Source organism: Lissotriton vulgaris, chromosome 2_1 (assembly GCF_964263255.1).
Source record: "Lissotriton vulgaris chromosome 2_1, aLisVul1.2, whole genome shotgun sequence".
NCBI classification, from domain to species: Eukaryota; Metazoa; Chordata; class Amphibia; order Caudata; family Salamandridae; genus Lissotriton; species Lissotriton vulgaris.
Genome location: NC_141687.1, coordinates 832,571,396 through 832,589,597, shown reverse-complemented (window position 1 = coordinate 832,589,597; position 18,202 = coordinate 832,571,396). Strand labels below are relative to the sequence as shown.

At 45.8% G+C, this 18,202-nt stretch overlaps 1 protein-coding gene across 1 annotated transcript in view; it reads right to left on the bottom strand.

Annotated features, from left to right (window-relative positions):
• LOC147731242 (uncharacterized) overlaps window positions 1–16,895 on the bottom strand; it is a 76,763-nt gene extending 59,868 nt beyond the window's left edge. The window contains exon 1 of the mRNA XM_086956249.1: window positions 16,091–16,895. Within this exon, the coding sequence (XP_086812375.1) occupies window positions 16,091–16,381 (291 nt within the window). The 5' untranslated portion in view covers window positions 16,382–16,895. The remainder of the gene's footprint in view (window positions 1–16,090) is intronic.
• Window positions 16,896–18,202: the final 1,307 nt, after the last annotated feature.

Sequence of the window (18,202 nt, the reverse complement as noted above, 5' to 3'; positions counted from 1 at the left end):
TGTATGAGGCAAAAAAGAGTTAACCATATTGGTAGTAACAAGAAATTCAAATAGTAAAGTTACATTATGTGTACACTAGCAAAACTTTCATAACATCACCCTCAACAGATTTCCCTTGTCTAGAATTAATTAAAAGTTGGCCCTATTAAGAGATGTTTTAGTTCATTACATCTGATCTGTCTACAGCATATTATTGAGTGCCTTTGCATACTGAAAGCAAGGAGTGCACTCAGTAACATCCATAGGGTGTTTACGAGTAAGCCCTTCAGCTTTAAATCAGGCTCCCGAGTAAATTGCCTAAGGGCACAGAGTGAGTCTTACACATTCAAAACAACATTTTAACCATAGGTATGGCTCGGGGGAGCATGATAGAAGCTAGTGGAAGTTTTAGGAATTTTGTAAATATAAAGACTAGCAGTGGACTACTCAGAATGAAAGTTTACACCACGAAGTGTAACAAACTTGGGTCATAAAATCTGCAAAGAAGGAATTAAACTTAAGAATAAATTGATAAAAACTGTAATAGTTCCAATCCCACAGAAAAAAGACCAATTGAGCTCATTCTTAGGGTTTATTCAAAGCATGTTAGTAGTTATGCCACCAAAACATATTAAGACAGCTGATAAAAATGAAAATCAAGCATGTATGAGATTAGGACTGTCAGAAAGCATTTGACTTGTGTAAAGAAGGCAATATCTTCTGGAACTCATTTGCAAGGGTTTGACCCACAAACTGAGTGTTGTTAAAACAAATGCCAAAGGAAGGAAACTGTAGCTACAAATAGATGATCAGAAGAAAGAGAAAATAATAGACATTGCTTCCCGTTCATTGACTACGACAAAAGAGAAATATTCAGTGTCTGAAAGAAAAGCTCTTGCTTGTGTTTTGGAGGTGTAAATATTTTATACACGAGGGTGTGGTTTTTAATTTCCTAACACAACATGTATTGGAAGTCGCGTCTATAAGATCCTGATTATAGGAGCAAAACATGAAATGTCCAATGTCGGTGATTAACTTTTGTGTAATAGCCACTCCAAGATGGCATGTGTTTTATATGTCAAAGAACTGGTGCCAGAGACTAGAGACGCATGCATAAGGAGAAAGAACTTCTCCAACACATTTACTCTTTTAAATTGTGTTCTTGCAGAATGCCAATACAGACACTGAAGTTGGAACAGGGCGCGAGGAACGCAGGACCTAAGTGATCTCAATGGATGACTTCCCGACACAAAAGCATGGCACGGCTCGTCTCCAGGAACATAGACCAAAACACGAATCGACGGGGCATCCGGTAAGACGGGATGCCTCGCTAAAATTAAACAGTCAGAATTTGCAGCGGTAATTCCATTTAAATATAATGGGAAACAGTACCATATCCATGCCCCCAAGTGCCTGGATCAGCGTGTAAAAGGTTATTGCAAAACTGAAGGGTGGTACTGTACCAGTATGATTATAACGAGTACTACAGAACCTTTAACTACTCATTATGAATGTGCATACTTTTAATCTAAATTTCAGAGGTGCACCCCCCCTAATTTGGCACTCTTGACAGTTTTTCAGTGGGAACAAATTATAGAAGACTCTATTCTTTGATTAGATGACCAAGGACTGACTAGAAGTAACAGGATTTCACAAAGAGGCAAAAAAATCCTCTTTCCGTGCCAAATGCATGCATGTTCACATGGTGAATAGTGAACTACTTATATTGTCTTCTCCATACTTATTTCTGAATTTTCTTTTTATAGCATGTCCTTTTCGCTCGACTTCTATTCTTTAAGTACAGTTTTAACTATACAAGTTCATGATATAAACTCCTCAGGGCATATGTATGAAGAAAACGTTTTGCTAGTCCTTCATAGCAGATTTTAGCGATTCACTATTAAGGGCCTGCAAAATGGAATGTATGTAGGTTGCTCAATAATAATTGCAATTCCTACATATTCCTTAATTGCGAATCGTAAATTGCGATTTGCAATTAAGGAATACCTTCTCATTCATTCAACGTTTACATGAGCCCCCTTGCGGCCATCGCTCGCCAACACAATCTCAACATCATCTCCTACGCTGACGACACTCAACTGATCCTCTCACTCACCAAAGACCCTAACACCGCCAAAACCAACTTACACGAAGGAATGAAAGAAGTAGCCGAGTGGATGAAGCACAGCCGTCTGAAACTGAACTCAGACAAAACAGAGGTCCTCATCCTAGGCACCTCCCCCTCCGCCTGGGATGACTCTTGGTGGCCAGAGGCCCTTGGAAAAGCACCCATCCCGACGAACCACGCACGAAACCTGGGCGTCATACTGGACTCCTCACTCTCGATGACCAGACAAGTCAACGCCGTTTCATCATCCTGCTTCAACATTCTTCGCATGCTCAAAAAAACATTTCGCTGGATCCCCACCGAAACTAGAAAAACGGTCACCCACGCACTAGTCACGAGCCGCCTGGACTACGGAAACACCCTATACGCCAGTACCACAGCTAAACTCCAGAAAAAACTCCAACGCATCCAGAACGCTTCAGCCAGGCTCATACTAGACATCCCGCGCAAAGAACACATCTCTGGTCACCTGAAAAACCTCCACTGGCTCCCCGTCAATAAGAGGATTACTTTCCGCCTCCTGACCCACGCTCACAAAGCACTTTACAACCTTGGACCCGAATGCCTCAACACACGACTCTCTTTCTATACCCCCCCCCCCCCCCCCCCCCCGCCAGCTGCGATCTTCCAACCAAGCCCTTGCTATCGTACCTCGCATCAACAAAACCACAATGGGAGGTAGATCCTTCTCCTACCTGGCAGCTAAGACCTGGAACTCACTTCCCACTCACCTTCGTCTCACTCAGAACCACCTAGCATTCAGAAAGCAACTTAAAACTTGGATATTCGACAAGTAGTTCCCCACCCCTCTTCAAGCGCCTGAGACCCTCTGGGTATATAGTGCGCTATATAAATATTTTGACTTGACTTGACTTGACTAGAGGCCCATAGGAACGAATAGGAAGCCATTCACAATTTGCGAGTTCCCATTAGGTACTCGCAAATTGCAAATGCAATTTCAAGCGTGCAAGGGTGTCAAAAGGACACCCTGTTGCACCCCAGAAATAAACATGTGCACATGTGGCGCACATACATGCCCTAATTGCATGTATGTGGGCCACATGGTAAACTTCTAAAAATGCAAGAAACTGCATTTTTACAAAGAAATCGCAAATTACCACCCACTTAAAGGTAATCTGTGATTTCTTAAGGCAAAATTGCACAACTTGGGTGCTTCCAGAAGTGCATTTAAGGAATTGCAATTTGCGATTCCTTAAATGCATTTGCAAAATAGGGAATTGCAAAGTTTGCGATTCCCTATTTTGCGAGGGCCTTTTGGGATGATACATCCCAAAATGCTTTTTCCCGTTCGCAAACGGTGTTTCTGAGAATCGTCCCGTTTGCGACCGGAAAAAAGGGTTCACACATATGCCCCCTTGAGTATTCTACAACCTCTTGAGTATACTCTTTTCATAAACTTATGGTAATAAGGGAACCCACCGTTTTGTGCACCAGAAAAATAATGCATGTGTGAAAATCACGGGTCGCCCATAGGAACGAATAGGAAGCCATTCACAATTTGCGAGTTCCCATTAGGTACTCGCAAATTGCAAATGCAATTTCAAAGGTGCAAGGGTGTCAAAAGGACACCCTGTTGCACCCCAGAAATAAACATGTGTGCACATGTGGCGCAGACATGCCCTAATGGCATGTATGTGGGCCACATGGCACTTTTAAAAATGCAAGAAACTGCATTTTTCAAAGAAATCGCAAATTACCACCCACTTAAAGGTAATCTGTGATTTCTTAAGGCGAAATTGCACAACTTGTGTGCTTCCAGAAGTGCATTTAAGGAATCGCAATTTGCGATTCCTTAAATGCATTTGCAAAATAGGGAATTGCAAATTTTGCGATTCCCTATTTTGCGAGGGCCTTTTGGGATGATACATCCCAAAATGCTTTTTCCCGTTCGCAAACGGTGTTTCTGAGAATCGTCCCGTTTGCGACCGGAAAAAAAGGGTGCACACATATGCCCCCTTGAGTCTTCTACAACCTCTTGAGTATACTCTTTTCATAAACTTATGGTAATAAGGGAACCCACCGTTTTGTGCACCAGAAAAATAATGCATGTGTGAAAATCACGGGTCACTAGAGGTATGGTATAAAGAATTTAACACCATTTTATTAATATTATTTTTTAACATTGGATTTACAGCCTTGAGAAAGCCCTGGCCCCACAGGCAATATATGGGGTGAAACATGTGTTGGCTGGCAACATGTATTGAGCACAAAGGAATGCAGAATAACCTGCTAATAGCAAGCACAAAATAAAGGGATGCAAACAACAACAGTTATAGTCAATTAACTTTTCTATCATTGTATAAAATCTGGTATTGAGACCAAAGAAAAATTTATCAGTAAAACAGGACACTCTGTAGTACGGGTACTCATAGTACGGCCCGCGGGTATCCAGCGGCCCGGCAAGCCTTCCGTGGCGGCCCATGGACCTTAAGACATCGTACCCGTGTTTTAAAAAAACATTTACACTCTGAGAGAATCTGCTGCTCTGTGGGGGCCGGGTGATTCCTTCCAGCGATAGTCAGAGTGGAGCTGCAGGGGCACTAAGAGGAGGTGAAATACAGCAAAGACCCATTAACATACAAATGGTCTTTTAAAGACCTGTGAAGTGCTCGAGTGCGGCTGTGTGTGCGCCGGGGAAGCTTTCTCAGCCCGGGCTGACACACAGGCAGAGTGAGAAAACAGAGGGAGGTAGAGGGAGGGAGACGGAGGGAGGGAGAGGGAGGAACAGAGTTAGCGGGAGAGGGAGGGAAAGGGAGATCAAGAAATGGAGACAAAGGGAGGGAGACAGACAGAGGGAGGAGGGCGGCAGAGGGAGGAGGGCGGCAGAGGGAAGAGGGCGGCAGAGGGAACAGGGCGACAGAGGGAACAGGGCGACAGAGGGAAGAGGGCGACAGAGGGAAGAGGGCGACAGAGGGAGGAGGGCGACAGAGGGAGGAGGGCGACAGATGGAGGAGGGCGACAGAGGGAGAAGGAGTGAGGGAGACGTAGTGAGGAGATGGAGTGAGGGAGACGGAGTGAGGGAAGGGGAGTGAGGGAAGGGGAGTGAGGGAAGGGGAGTGAGGGAAGGGAGTGAGGGAAGGAAGTGAGGGAAGGGAGTGAGGGAAGGGAGTGAGGGAAGGGAGTGAGGGAAGGGAGTGAGGGAAGGGAGTGAGGGAGGAAGGGGAGTGAGGGAGGAAGGGGAGTGAGGGAAGGGGAGTGAGGGAAGGGGAGTGAGGGAAGGGGAGTGAGGGAAGGGGAGTGAGGGAAGGGGAGTGAGGGAAGGGGAGTGAGAGAAGGGGAGTGAGAGAAGGGGAGGGAGAGAGTGAGGGAGTGAGGGAAGGGAATGAGGGAAGGGAATGAGGGAAGGGGGTGAGGGAAGGGGGTGAGGGAAGGGGGTGAGGGAAGGGGGTGAGGGAAGGGGGTGAGGGAGGGAGGGGGAGGGAGGGAAGGGGAGTGAGGGAGGGAGTGACGGAAGGGGAGTGACGGAAGGGGAGTGAGGGAAGGGGAGTGAGGAAAGGGGAGTGAGGGAAGGGGTGTGAGGGAAGGGGAGTGAGGGAGGGAGTGAGGGAGGGAGTAAGGGAGGGGAGTGAGAGAGAGAGAAGGGGAGTGAGGGAAGGGGATTGAGAGAGTGAGAGAAGTGGAGGGAGGGAGAGAGGGAAGGGGAGTGAGGGAGGGAGAGGGAGGAGGAGAGGGGGAAGGGGAGTGAGGATAAGGGAAGGAAAGTGAGGGTAAGGGAGGGAAGGAGAGGGAAGGAGAAAGAAGGAAAGGGAAGAAGAGGGAAGGAGAGGGAGGGAGTGTGAGGGAGAGGGAAGGAGAGAGAGTGAGACAGAGACAGGGAGTGAGAAGGTCAGAGTGAGGGAGAGATAGGGAGTGAGTGAGACAGACAGGGAGGGAGAGAGAGGGATGGAGGGAGCGAGGTAAAGAGAGAGAGATAGAGGGAGGGAGATAGAGAGAGAGATGTGGAGATAGAGAGAGAGAGGGGGAGAGAGAGAGAGAGAGAGAGAGGGGTGTGTATGCCGGGTCTGGTAGCTCAGTGGACGAAGGCGTCCGCTGCATGGACCTGTGTTCAACCTCATGGTCACTGTTTTTTTTGTTGCTCTAGCCACGCCCCCTCCCCCACTGACCCCGCCCCCACCAGTGCGGCCCTCTGACACAAACCACACTGTAAATTTGGCCTCCGAGAGAAAGTTTGTGAGTACCCATGCTCTATAGTAATACAAATGTCCCAATAAGACTGCCTGCCCCAGTTGAAGAATATGTGTGTGGATAATTATTGTGCTGCCTATCTATATAAAATTAGGATGACGCCATGACAAAGCAAGGATGAAGTGGACACCTCATGAGGAGAACAGTCAGATGCAACAGGCTCAAAATATATATAACGCCTATTCACACAGAACTGATGCAAAAGAAGTGGAAGCTAATTTTGGACCATAGGTGTGTGTGAAAAATGAAGGGTGAGAGGTGCCATGGGAGACTCAAGCTAGAGAGAACCTTTGAAAGATGCAGATTTGTAAGTTGAAGCATTGTAGGATTTTGCATTTTAGTAAGTTGGCATTATGTGGCAGTGCTTGACTCAATAATGGAAGTGTGAATGTTGAAGATAACATGTGGGGTAGGGCTGGTGTTAAAGGCACTTCAGTGGAACCGGTTGAAAGACTTGATTCTAGTTAAACTGATAGACAGAGGTCCTATGGATATGTACAGTGTATGAAGGGTTGAGTGCGCTACTGAGGCGTAGGCGCATCCCTGCGGGCGGGCACACTTGTATGGTTCTTTGTGCGGGGAGCACGGTTGATTCCACAAAAGTTCAATAAAGAATTTCAAATTGTCATATTGTTGTATTTATTTTGAAGTTTTATACTTTTTTCATGTGAATCATCAATCAATGGATATAGTCGACATGATTACAAAGAATTGGAAGTGCTCCAATGCATTTCGGACTCGAGGAGTCCTTTCTCAAGGAGCGCTGCAACAAAGAAACAAAAGATAACTCAAATCAATGACTATGCCAATAATGCAATTAAATCATCCTAAGAGGTTAACATTGGTGCGTGGGTGAATTAACCGCGTGCATCCACGTAGATAACAAAACATCAATGGTGTCACAAACAGTATACATATGTTATATACACAATCAAGAATGAAATAAATGGAGGCAGTCATAGAAGAAAGTGGATGGAAACTAATCGAAAGCAGGGGGAAAGGGTGAGGGTTGAGTGTGAAAACGGCATGCCGTCAAAGCGAAATGGGAGCGGGAAGGGGGTGGGGTGTTTATACAAAATGAAATAACTGCTCGAGCAACTCGAGACTTACGTAGTGAATCTTCGAGTCAATCAATGCGTGGCACTCTGAAAAAAATAATGGAAAGTCCGTTTAGCGTGGGGGGGTCAGGGAGGGAAATGCAAGGGCAGGCGATTGAAAAAGAGCTTCGGGAAAGAGCTTACTTGAGCTACACGTGGAGCGTTTCAACAGGGTCTGGGTTCGGGTTCCGGGGACTTCGCGGAGTAAACGCGGAGTTCCAGGGCGAGGTAAAAAGATAATAGAAACCGGTGAGGGACAACGGGGATAGAGGCTGAGAGGTGCGGCCATCTTTGAATGGTAGACTTATGTGTAACATGAATAGAATCATAGGATGAAAGTGGCAAAAGGTGAAAATAACCAACAGAACTGAGATACAATATATCAAAAAATATACCCAAACGGGTATTATAAGTAGCAACTTAGTTCAGTCCGGTCGTTAAGACCAAAAGGCTTCTGTGATTGAAGTCTGTACATCCATGCTATCTCCCTTTGTAGGAGGAACTTGTTGTTGTCTTTTCCTTCGATTTTCGGGACAATTTCAAGAACCATGTACTTCAATTGAGCTACGTTGTGATTAGCTACATTAAAGTGAGTGGCCACACTGGATTTGATATTTTTTGTGCGTATGTTTGACTTATGTTCATTCAAGCGGATTTTAATTTTCCTGCTGGTTTTCCCAACGTAAATTTTTCCGCAAGGACATTTGAGAAGGTAAATGAGATTTGAAGAGTCGCAAGTGGCGTCTACCTGCAGTTTGATGTTGAAACCTCTCATGGGGTGATTGATATTGTTGCCTCTGATAATGTTGTTGCAGTTGTTGCAATGGTGACAGGGGCGTGTGCCTGTATGTTTCTCCGGTGCAGTGGTGGTTTTTGGCAAGATTTCCTTAATGTTCATTGGACGGGTGTAGGCAAAAATAGGAGGTTCCTTGAAAAGGTCCCCAAAGTCTGGTTCAGATGAAAGGATACGCCAATGTTTTAAGATGATGTTCTTATAGGATTTACTGGATGTGGAGTACCTAGAAACAAGAGCCATCCTTTGATGGTCAGGCTTTTTTGTGCTCTTAAGAGCTTCCAAACGAGGGATTGTAGAAGTCCTGTTTATGGCCTCTTTGAGTATTTCCTCTGGGTATCCTCTTTTGAGGAATCTTGATGCCATAGATTTGATCCGTTCTAGTGTTAGGATCAGATACTATACGTGTGACTCTTAGCATCTGGCTGAATGGTAAGTGCCTTTTCAAGGAGTTTTGATGGAAACTGCTGTATAGTAGGGCATTGTTTCGGTCCGTGGGTTTGCGGAATAGATCTGTCTCAATACCATAAGGGGTGATTTTTACGAGTACATCCAAGAATGCTATCTCCTGGCAGTTAATGTTCCATGTGAACTCAATTCGATCGTCTTTTGAGTTCAAGTCTGTAAGTGCGAGTTCAAGGTTTCTCGGGAGTCCTTCCAAATGAAGAACAGGTCGTCAATGTAATGTACGTAGAGTTTCAGGTTGTCCGTCCAGTCTTTGTTCATGTGAATATTACTGAGTTCGAAATTGCCCATGTAGATGTTAGCGTATGTGGGAGCAGCGCAATTGCCCATAGCCATTCCGGACATTTGTAGGTACCATTGTAACTCGAACTCAGTAATATTCACATGAACAAAGACTGGACGGACAACCTGAAACTCTACGTACGTCATATTGACGACCTGTTCTTCATTTGGAAGGACTCCTGAGAAAACCTTGAACTCGCACTTACAGACTTGAACTCAAAAGACGATCGAATTGAGTTCACATGGAACATTAACTGCCAGGAGATAGCATTCTTGGATGTACTCGTAAAAATCACCCCTTATGGTATTGAGACAGATCTATTCCGCAAACCCACGGACCGAAACAATGCCCTACTATACAGCTGTTTCCTTCAAAACTCCTTGAAAAGGCACTTACCATTCAGCCAGATGCTAAGAGTCACACGTATAGTATCTGACCCTAACACTAGAACGGACCAAATCAAATCTATGGCATCAAGATTCCTCAAAAGAGGATACCCAGAGGAAATACTCAAAGAGGCCATAAACAGGGCTTCTACAATCCCTCGTTTGGAAGCTCTTAAGAGCACAAAAAAGCCTGACCATCAAAGAATGGCTCTTGTTTCTAGGTACTCCACATCCAGTAAATCCTATAAGAACATCATCTTAAAACATTGGCGTATCCTTTCATCTGAACCAGACTTTGGGGACCTTTTCAAGGAACCTCCTATTTTTGCCTACACCCGTCCAATGAACATTAAGGAAATCTTGTCAAAAACCACCACTGCACCGGAGAAACATACAGGCACACGCCTCTGTCACCATTGCAACAACTGCAACAACATTATCAGAGGCAACAATATCAATCACCCCATGAGAGGTTTCAACATCAAACTGCAGGTAGACGCCACTTGCGACTCTTCAAATCTCATTTACCTTCTCAAATGTCCTTGCGGAAAAATTTACGTTGGGAAAACCAGCAGGAAAATTAAAATCCGTTTGAATGAACATAAGTCAAACATACGCACAATAATATCAAATCCAGTGTGGCCACTCACTTTAATGAAGCTAATCACAACGTAGCTCAATTGAAGTACTTGGTTCTTGAAATTGTCCCGAAAATCGAAGGAAAAGACAACAACAAGTTCCTCCTACAAAGGGAGATAGCATGGATGTACAGACTTCAATCACAGAAGCCTTTTGGTCTTAACGACCGGACTGAACTAAGTTGCTACTTATAATACCCGTTTGGGTATATTTTTTTATATATTGTATCTCAGTTCTGTTGGTTATTTTCACCTTTTGCCACTTTCATCCTATGATTCTATTCATGTTACACATAAGTCTACCATTCAAAGATGGCCGCACCTCTCAGCCTCTATCCCCGTTGTCCCTCACCGGTTTCTATTATCTTTTTACCTCGCCCTGGAACTCCGCGAAGTCCCCGGAACCCGAACCCAGACCCTGTTGAAACGCTCCACGCGTAGTTCAAGTAAGCTCTTTCCCGAAGCTCTTTTTCGATCGCCTGCCCTTGCATTTCCCTCCCTGACCCCCCACGCTAAACAGACTTTCCGTTATTTTTTTCAGAGTGCCACGCATTGATTGACTCGAAGATTCACTACGTAAGTCTCGAGTTGCTCGAGCAGTTATTCCATTTTGTATAAACACCCCACCCCCTTCCCGCTCCCATTTCACTTTGACAGCATGCCGTTTTCACACTCAACCCTCACCCTTTCCCCCCACGACTGCTTTCATTAATCTTCTTCTCGATTCGTTTCCATCCACTTTCTTGTATGACTGCCTCCATTTATTTCATTCTTGATTGTGTATATAACATATGTATACTGTTTGTGACACCATTGATGTTTTGTTATCTACGTGGATGCATGCAGTTAATTCACCCACGCACCAATGTTAACCTCTTAGGATGATTTAATTGCATTATTGGCATATTCATTGATTTGAGTTATTTTTTGTTCTTTGTTGCAGCGCTCCTTGAGAAAGGACTCCTCGAGTCCGAAATGCATTGGAGCACTTCCAATTCTTTGTAATCATGTCGACTATATCCATTGATTGATGATTCACATGAAAAAAGTATAAAACTTCAAAATAAATACAACAATATGACAATTTGAAATTCTTTATTGAACTTTTGTGGAATCAACCGTGCTCCCCGCACAAAGAACCATACAAGTGTGCCCGCCCGCAGGGATGCGCCTACGCCTCAGTAGCGCACTCAACCCTTCAGCCATTTGGACGCATTAGGACAGTTGCATCACCTACAGGAGCACCTTTAACCTACTTAAATCGCACTAAATTGCACCTAACTATTGTTCAAACAAACGCTGTGCGCCGCGCCTACTCCACTGTTCTTATGTACAGTGTATCACACGTGATAAAATCTACTACAGGAGCCAATCACAACTCAACACTTTCAGAAAAATCAAACCATTCCTACCTCCTGATGACATGCAGCTAGCAGTCCAATCTTAGATAATGGAATTGTGACCCTGGCGGGGCTTCCCAAAGCTAGACTGGCCTCTTCAAGGGCTACTCTGACCTCTGCTGCCAGACTCATCACGGGTTCAAGGAAACATGATCAGATCACTCCAGACCTAATTCAACTAAAGTGTCTCTCTCTTGAAGCAAGGATTTGGTTCAAAATAGCCTGCTTGATGCACAAAGCCTTTCATTATAACTAGGTCTCCCGGTTTTATGGTATATATGTTTTTAACATTTCCGTCTGTATTTATCCATATTTATTTTTTGGCCATTCTATTGGTATTTATCCATATTTCTTTTTTGTTTTGAGAATAAATAGAACCGTAAAATGGTATAGTTCCACATTTATTTAACTGTTGAACGTGCACTCATACATTGAGGCTTGTCATGATTTAGCAAATTAAGCAGCCATGTATAACAAAACACTACACTCCCAATACATGTTAACATATGCATGTATTTAACCCCTTCGCTGCTGATGACGAGCTCAGCTCGTCATCAGCCACAGTGGTCGTGTGCGGATGACGAGCTGAGCTCGTCATGCAACGCGGCTTTTAGAAAAAAGCTGCACCGCGGAAAAATAACCGCCGCAGCGATGCGGTTAAGGAAATCTCAACCTGTTTTTTAACTCTCCATGCTGTCTATCTGCCCAGCTGTTGCCTGGAATTCATCCAAGAGAACATGGCGAGTCTCTCACAACAAGCACCATTCTCAGATTTTTTCTGCGTTTAAAAATAAATACAGACAGGAAACACATTGTTTTCGGTCTGTACGTATCTGTAAAAATGGAAAACAGGGAAGCCTTAATTATAACACCCCTGTTTACCTGGCAAAAAAACGTGAACTATCTGGCTTGAATCAAGAGGATGGCCAGTAGAGCAAGGTACAATGCAGGGATGTCCCCTCTCCCTTCTGCTTTTGCCCTGGCCATGGAACTTCTTGCACTCATGGCCAGAACAGGACGTCACTACCGAGGACTAAAAATAGATCAAGCTTGCAACTATATTGAACTTTATGAGGATGACTTACTACTGTTCTTAGATAGGGGAGATGAAGACTTAACGAAGGCTCTGGATTTGTTGGAGACATTTAGTGCTATTTAATTCACAACTCTTCCCAGTGAAGTGAACGGGCGACCCCCCGCCAAATGTATGCTGGGAACCTGTTTGCAGTATCTGGGGGTTCATATCTATCATGACTGGACAGATCTTTATGAGGGAAACATAGGACGAGCCAAGCGAGGGCTAAAAACAGCCCTAGAATTCCGGGAAAGCTTCCCACTCTCAGTAGCTGGCAGGATCGCACTACTCAAAATTAAAGCGCCTCTCCGCTTACTGTACTTTTTCAATACACTCCCACTGTGGATCCCTGGGGAGCTTCTTTAGAGAGCTCAATACCCAGATACGAACCTTTATTTGGTGATGAGGACGCCGAAGTGTTGCCTTGCGCACATTGCAACAACTGACGAGGGCGGGTGGCACAGCGATTCCAGATTTGGAGAATTTCTATATAGCGGTGCAGGTGCAGTGGTTGGTGCAGAATATAGCACAGAAGTGACAGCAAACGGCCCCCCAGAGGCAGCTGACCCAATGTTACGCAGGCTACTGCAGATATTTCCAAGACTCAACAGATCAGCTAGGAACGTCTCCAAAGCACTCAGAGTGCAGACCAGGTGTTGGCCCCAGAGCTTTCAAAGAATGGGAGTAAAAATCCCATACTCACCAGACATCCCATTAAACATGTTAAGGGTGCGGGTGAGGACAACTGGAGGACCCTAGAGGCCTGGTTGGACGCTGGAGTGACAAAAATGGGCCACCTGCATAGAGACACCAAGCTACTACCATTTAGGGAGCTCTGCGCCAAATTTGGACTACCCCAGGGGCATTTTTTATTTCATAGGGCATATACGACTGCAATACGCAAACACTGGAAGACGGGCACTATGGAGCACCCTTCCCAGCAGAGTACCTACTTCATAGCCCTACCAGAAGGCACTTTCGAAGCGATCTCCTGCCGATATAGGGCACTTCAAACAGATGATTTACGCCAGCTGGAGGCATTGTTCCCACAATGGGAGGAGGATTTGGGTTCTCCAATCCAGACAAAGGACTGGAACTATATACTAAGGGGAACACCTAAAGTGTCAAGGAGCGCGTGTTATAAATTGATAAATTACTACATAATCCATAGAGCCTATTTAACTCCAGAGCACATACACAGATATTTCCAGACAGAAAGGGAAGCCTGCCTATATTGCAGTGAAGAGCAAGCGCATATCTTGCACATGTTCTGGACCTGCTCTACCCTACTTAAATATTGAAGGGAGATCACACACGTAATAGGAGAAGCAATAGGAAAAGAAATTCCCTGTTCCCCAGCCGGTTGTCTCCTATGATGGTTCCTCCACACACACAAAAACAAAGTCACAAGCAGATTTCAAGACGTAGGGTTCATATTAGCGAATAGGGAAATAACTAAAGTCGCCGAGAGGTCCAAAGATGGCCACCTGTAAACCAGAACTTCTAAAATGGGCAGGATGTGAAGGGCTGGTCCTGATGACGGAGGCCAAGAGGGGACTGAGACACATATAACTTGCTAGGGCGTGGGAAGCCATCATGCATGACCTACTACAACCAAATTCAGAAGAACTGGGGGAAGATAACGAGACCTAAGAGAGTAAGACTCTGATTAACATAGTCAAACCCATAGACGAGCCAACACTATATTAAGAGTTGGATTCTCCCCTTGCACACAAATTCTCACCTACCATCGTACGACCTCCACACCAATCCCCCAATAGCGGATGTATATAAAACTCCATGATGTGCACATTAGCTTTTAATTTCACACAGTGAACTCGCAGAGGGGGGAGGGACTCTAAAGTTGTTCTTTGTTGTTAGGAGATGCTGTAGACAGACATGGGAACACCAGTAACAGGTGTATCTGTAGAGCCTTTACTAGAAATACATATTCATTTACGGTCTGTTGTGAAGGTGTAACAAATTATCAATAAAATCTGTTTACAAAAAAAAACTCTCCAGCTTGAATCAAGCCCCGAGAAGCTCTAATACTCTATTGTATAAACCTCAAAAGAGAAATTATAACTGCGCCTTGTCCAATCTTGCTCCGAGAAGATGGGACGCTCTTCCTGCTGAAATCAGAACTAACCCTTGGATTGCCACATTCAAAAGATAAGTCAATGGGTTGCTCCTGAATAGCTACCTGCAACAATAGACCTGAAGCCGCCCAACCTAATTTTTACTTCTTGTTTACAACACTGATTTTAATATTCAATTAAGCAATTTGTGCTGCTTTATACCTTCTATGATGTGGGGAGTTCTTTTTTCGCATTTTGTCTTACTAATTACCTACATGTTTAGTATTTATTCACCTTTTCCTGTTTAACTTGCTTACTTTTATGTACAGCGCTTTGATATCCTGACGGGTCATATTTGCGCTATGCAAAACCTTTCAAATTAATCTAACTCCCCTGGGTCCGAAATGTATTCGGCCAGATAAATTACACCTAATCAGAGTTTTTGAGCAATAGCAAGAATATTTATGTTCTAATGCACCAAAATGATGCAGGTTAGAATAAATACCACTCTTTTTCCCTGCTAAATTCTTGCAGGTTTGACCTGCCGAATTTTAACGAACGGTGCGGACTTATGGCATTTGGTAATTACTGAGAGTGCATAACTTGGAATTCCCACCCCCGTGGAAATAGAGATTTGCACATTGGCAGGAAAATGTGCCCAGTCACGAGCGTGACAATAGGTGATAGTGTTCGAATCTGCCGGAGAAACACGAGCGACAGGGGGTGGAAGGAAGGTCGACAGGAACAACCAGAGAAATAAGAATCACAAAACCACCTTTAAAGCTGAGAGAGTATGAAGATAATTGTGTAAAACCTATAGCTTTTAAATTATTGTTTTGAACATTTTTGGTATTGTTTGTAACACCTAGTATAATATTTTGGTCTAATTTCTTAATAGAGGAAGATTTGTGAAGTGTTAACTTTCAAATGTGTTTTCATTCCATAATTGGGACAAGCGAACGTTCCAGAAGAGATTGTAACGACAAGAGAATGTAGACAGGTTGCCACAATCGCACGGAGCTGGTGCGTAGTATGTTTAAACTGGAATAACCCTTATTTTCTACATGAAGGGGTTTACCCATCATTGTGAGCACTACAAGTCCCAGAATACGAAGCAAATGCCAGGTCTGAAAACCCTAGTACGCACGCACGGAGCGACAAAAATAAGAAAGCGTTGATTTTTTTCTCCAGTTCCGGCTCTCTTTTTTTTCCCAAAAGCAATCCCCGTTCCGTCGTTAGATCCCTCGCCTTTATTTTTTTCCCGTTCCTTCAGCGGTCCTCCCCTTTCCTCGTCGGTTGTAACACTGCCTGTCTGGATCCCGACACCCTCTTCTACTGAAAGCAGAGCATTTTATTCTTTAACTCCCGCCCCTTTCTACGTTTTTGCGTACTATTTTACCCCAAACGCTTCTTGCGGTTAAGTATCGCTACACCGTCTAGCTCGCCCGAGGTAGGCCCAATCCCCGTCCTCGCGTAGTGGGTCAGCCCAGCCGAATAGCAGCTCCCTCTTGAGGTTAGTAGTGGAATGCCTCTCTAGTTCCCTCACCCCTTCGCTAACTCACCTGCAGGTGCTTCTTGAGGTTGCTGGTGGAGGTGCGAGCCGTGGACAGAAGCTTGACCTTGGGTTGGCACAGTCCGCACTGCACCGTGATGTTTTTGCCTTTCTCCTCCCAGAAGGTGAAGGCGCCGCGGTACTTCCAGCGTTGGAAGGCGGAACCAGAACCGGGAGAGCTGGTGCTGGGGACTCCGGGAGAAGGAGTGGAGGAAGGGGGCCCGGAGGGCGCCTCAGTGGGAGGCGGCTGAGTTACGGGGCTGGTAGATTGCGGGCTCGGGCTCCCCCCGGCCTCCATCATCGACGCGTCACTCGGTCCCAATCCGGCGATGTGTCTACTTACTCCCCCGGTCCTCACCGCTTTCAGCGCCCGGCCTTTCGCAGTCTTACTTCAGTTCTAGGCAGGGCGTCGATCTCTGGGTCTTTTCTGCCCGATTCTCGGTCGTTCAGCCGCCACGCTCGGCAGGAAAAGCCGTGGTTTCGTAACTACCGTCTCTGAAAAGGGCCCCGAAACCACCGCCAGCGCCGGTCTTTCTGTGGGATCCCCAGCTCGCGGCCGTGCTTTTCCGGGCAGGGCTCCGACTCCGCGGGCTCTCACCGGGCTCGTCCCGGTCTCACGCGGAACGGAGCACTCTCCGGTCTTCGGGCCGGGCTCGCTGTCACCTGGCCTCGCTAGTCCCCGATCGAGTTTTGTTCGATTCATTCACCGGGTTCTTCCCATTCTCTCCGGGCAAGGCTCTGGATGTATCCCCGGGCCTCACAGGCCGCGCGCTCTCCATCAGTTCCTCCCAGGATTACACGTTACTAATTCCTCCTCCACCCCTCCTCCTCGGAGGCCGTTACAGATTAACAGGGCCCCCTCCACCTCCCTCTGCTCATCCCTCGTCCTCCGCCCCAAGGCCGGGGAGAGGATTAATCCTAGCTCGGCCAAGGAAAGGGCCTGTCTGTTTTCACGTACGTTCCGGATAATAACCATCCATCCCGTACCGTCACCTGCCCCTGCAATTCCGTTCTCATTCAGCCTCTGTCAAACCTCGTAATCTGCCAGTGGCAAGACTCCCGACCACCACTGTACCTTTAAATATTCTCCATTATCCACCATTTTACTATGAGATGTTTCTGCCTATACTACCCCCCCCCCCCCTGTCCCCATCAGGCCACTTTTATCTTTGGAGTTACAACTGTCAGGCGTGTTCGCTCACCTTTAGTCTGCACCTTCTGTTGCTCTCCCTCTTGCGTACTTTCAAGGCATCTCAAACTATTTATTTTTTGTTGCTGCAAAGGTTCTTTTCCGAACTTTTATCTCCAACCTCTACACCCAGGGTTGGATTGCGATTAAAAATCGTCCCGGACACGCCAAAAAAAAAGTGGCCCTCATTTGCATATTGCCTTACCGCAAAACTGATTCTGCGAAGTTTTCTTAAAAGAAGAGGGGAGGGGGCTGAGGCATGTTTTCATAACTTTACTTATGATAAAAAAAAATCCACGAGTAGTTCACACTGGTGAAACGCACCTGAAAACAAGTGAGGCCACTTCTGCACAGGCCCACAGCCCCTGCTCAATATGCATACATTAATGGGCCTGCTCAGTGAGAGAAAGAGTGATACCTCTGCCCGTTGATAAAAGCGAGGTAATGGACGCCCATCTGCCTCCAGAAAGGCCACTCAGGCACCCACTGGGCCGCTGGGGGCATTCCTACAACAGACATCGCCCAAATGCCCCCCCCCCCCTGCCTAAGAAAGCAGCCCACAGCTGGAACTCGGATACCTGCCCATTGGCCATTACCAGAGTGCCCGCTTTACGAATCCGACCCTGCCTACACCTGATGCTGTCAACTCGGCCCGCCTGATCATGTTGCCAACCCTTGACACTTGTCCTTGCTACTAGTTTCTGTCTTGCCCTTCTGCTGGAACCTCTTCATCTGTTGTTACTGGCCTTCCACCCGCTTTACCTGTTCTGCCCATCCGAGTCTTTAAAGTATTTAGTCTCATCCTCCTGTCCATTTGCCCATTTCTTGCACCTGCGATTTTTTTTTTCTTCTGTTGACGGTGAGACCGGTTTTAAATACCAGGGTAGGCCTAGGATAATGCCAGTGCAGTATCAAAATTAATCTGCATCCACA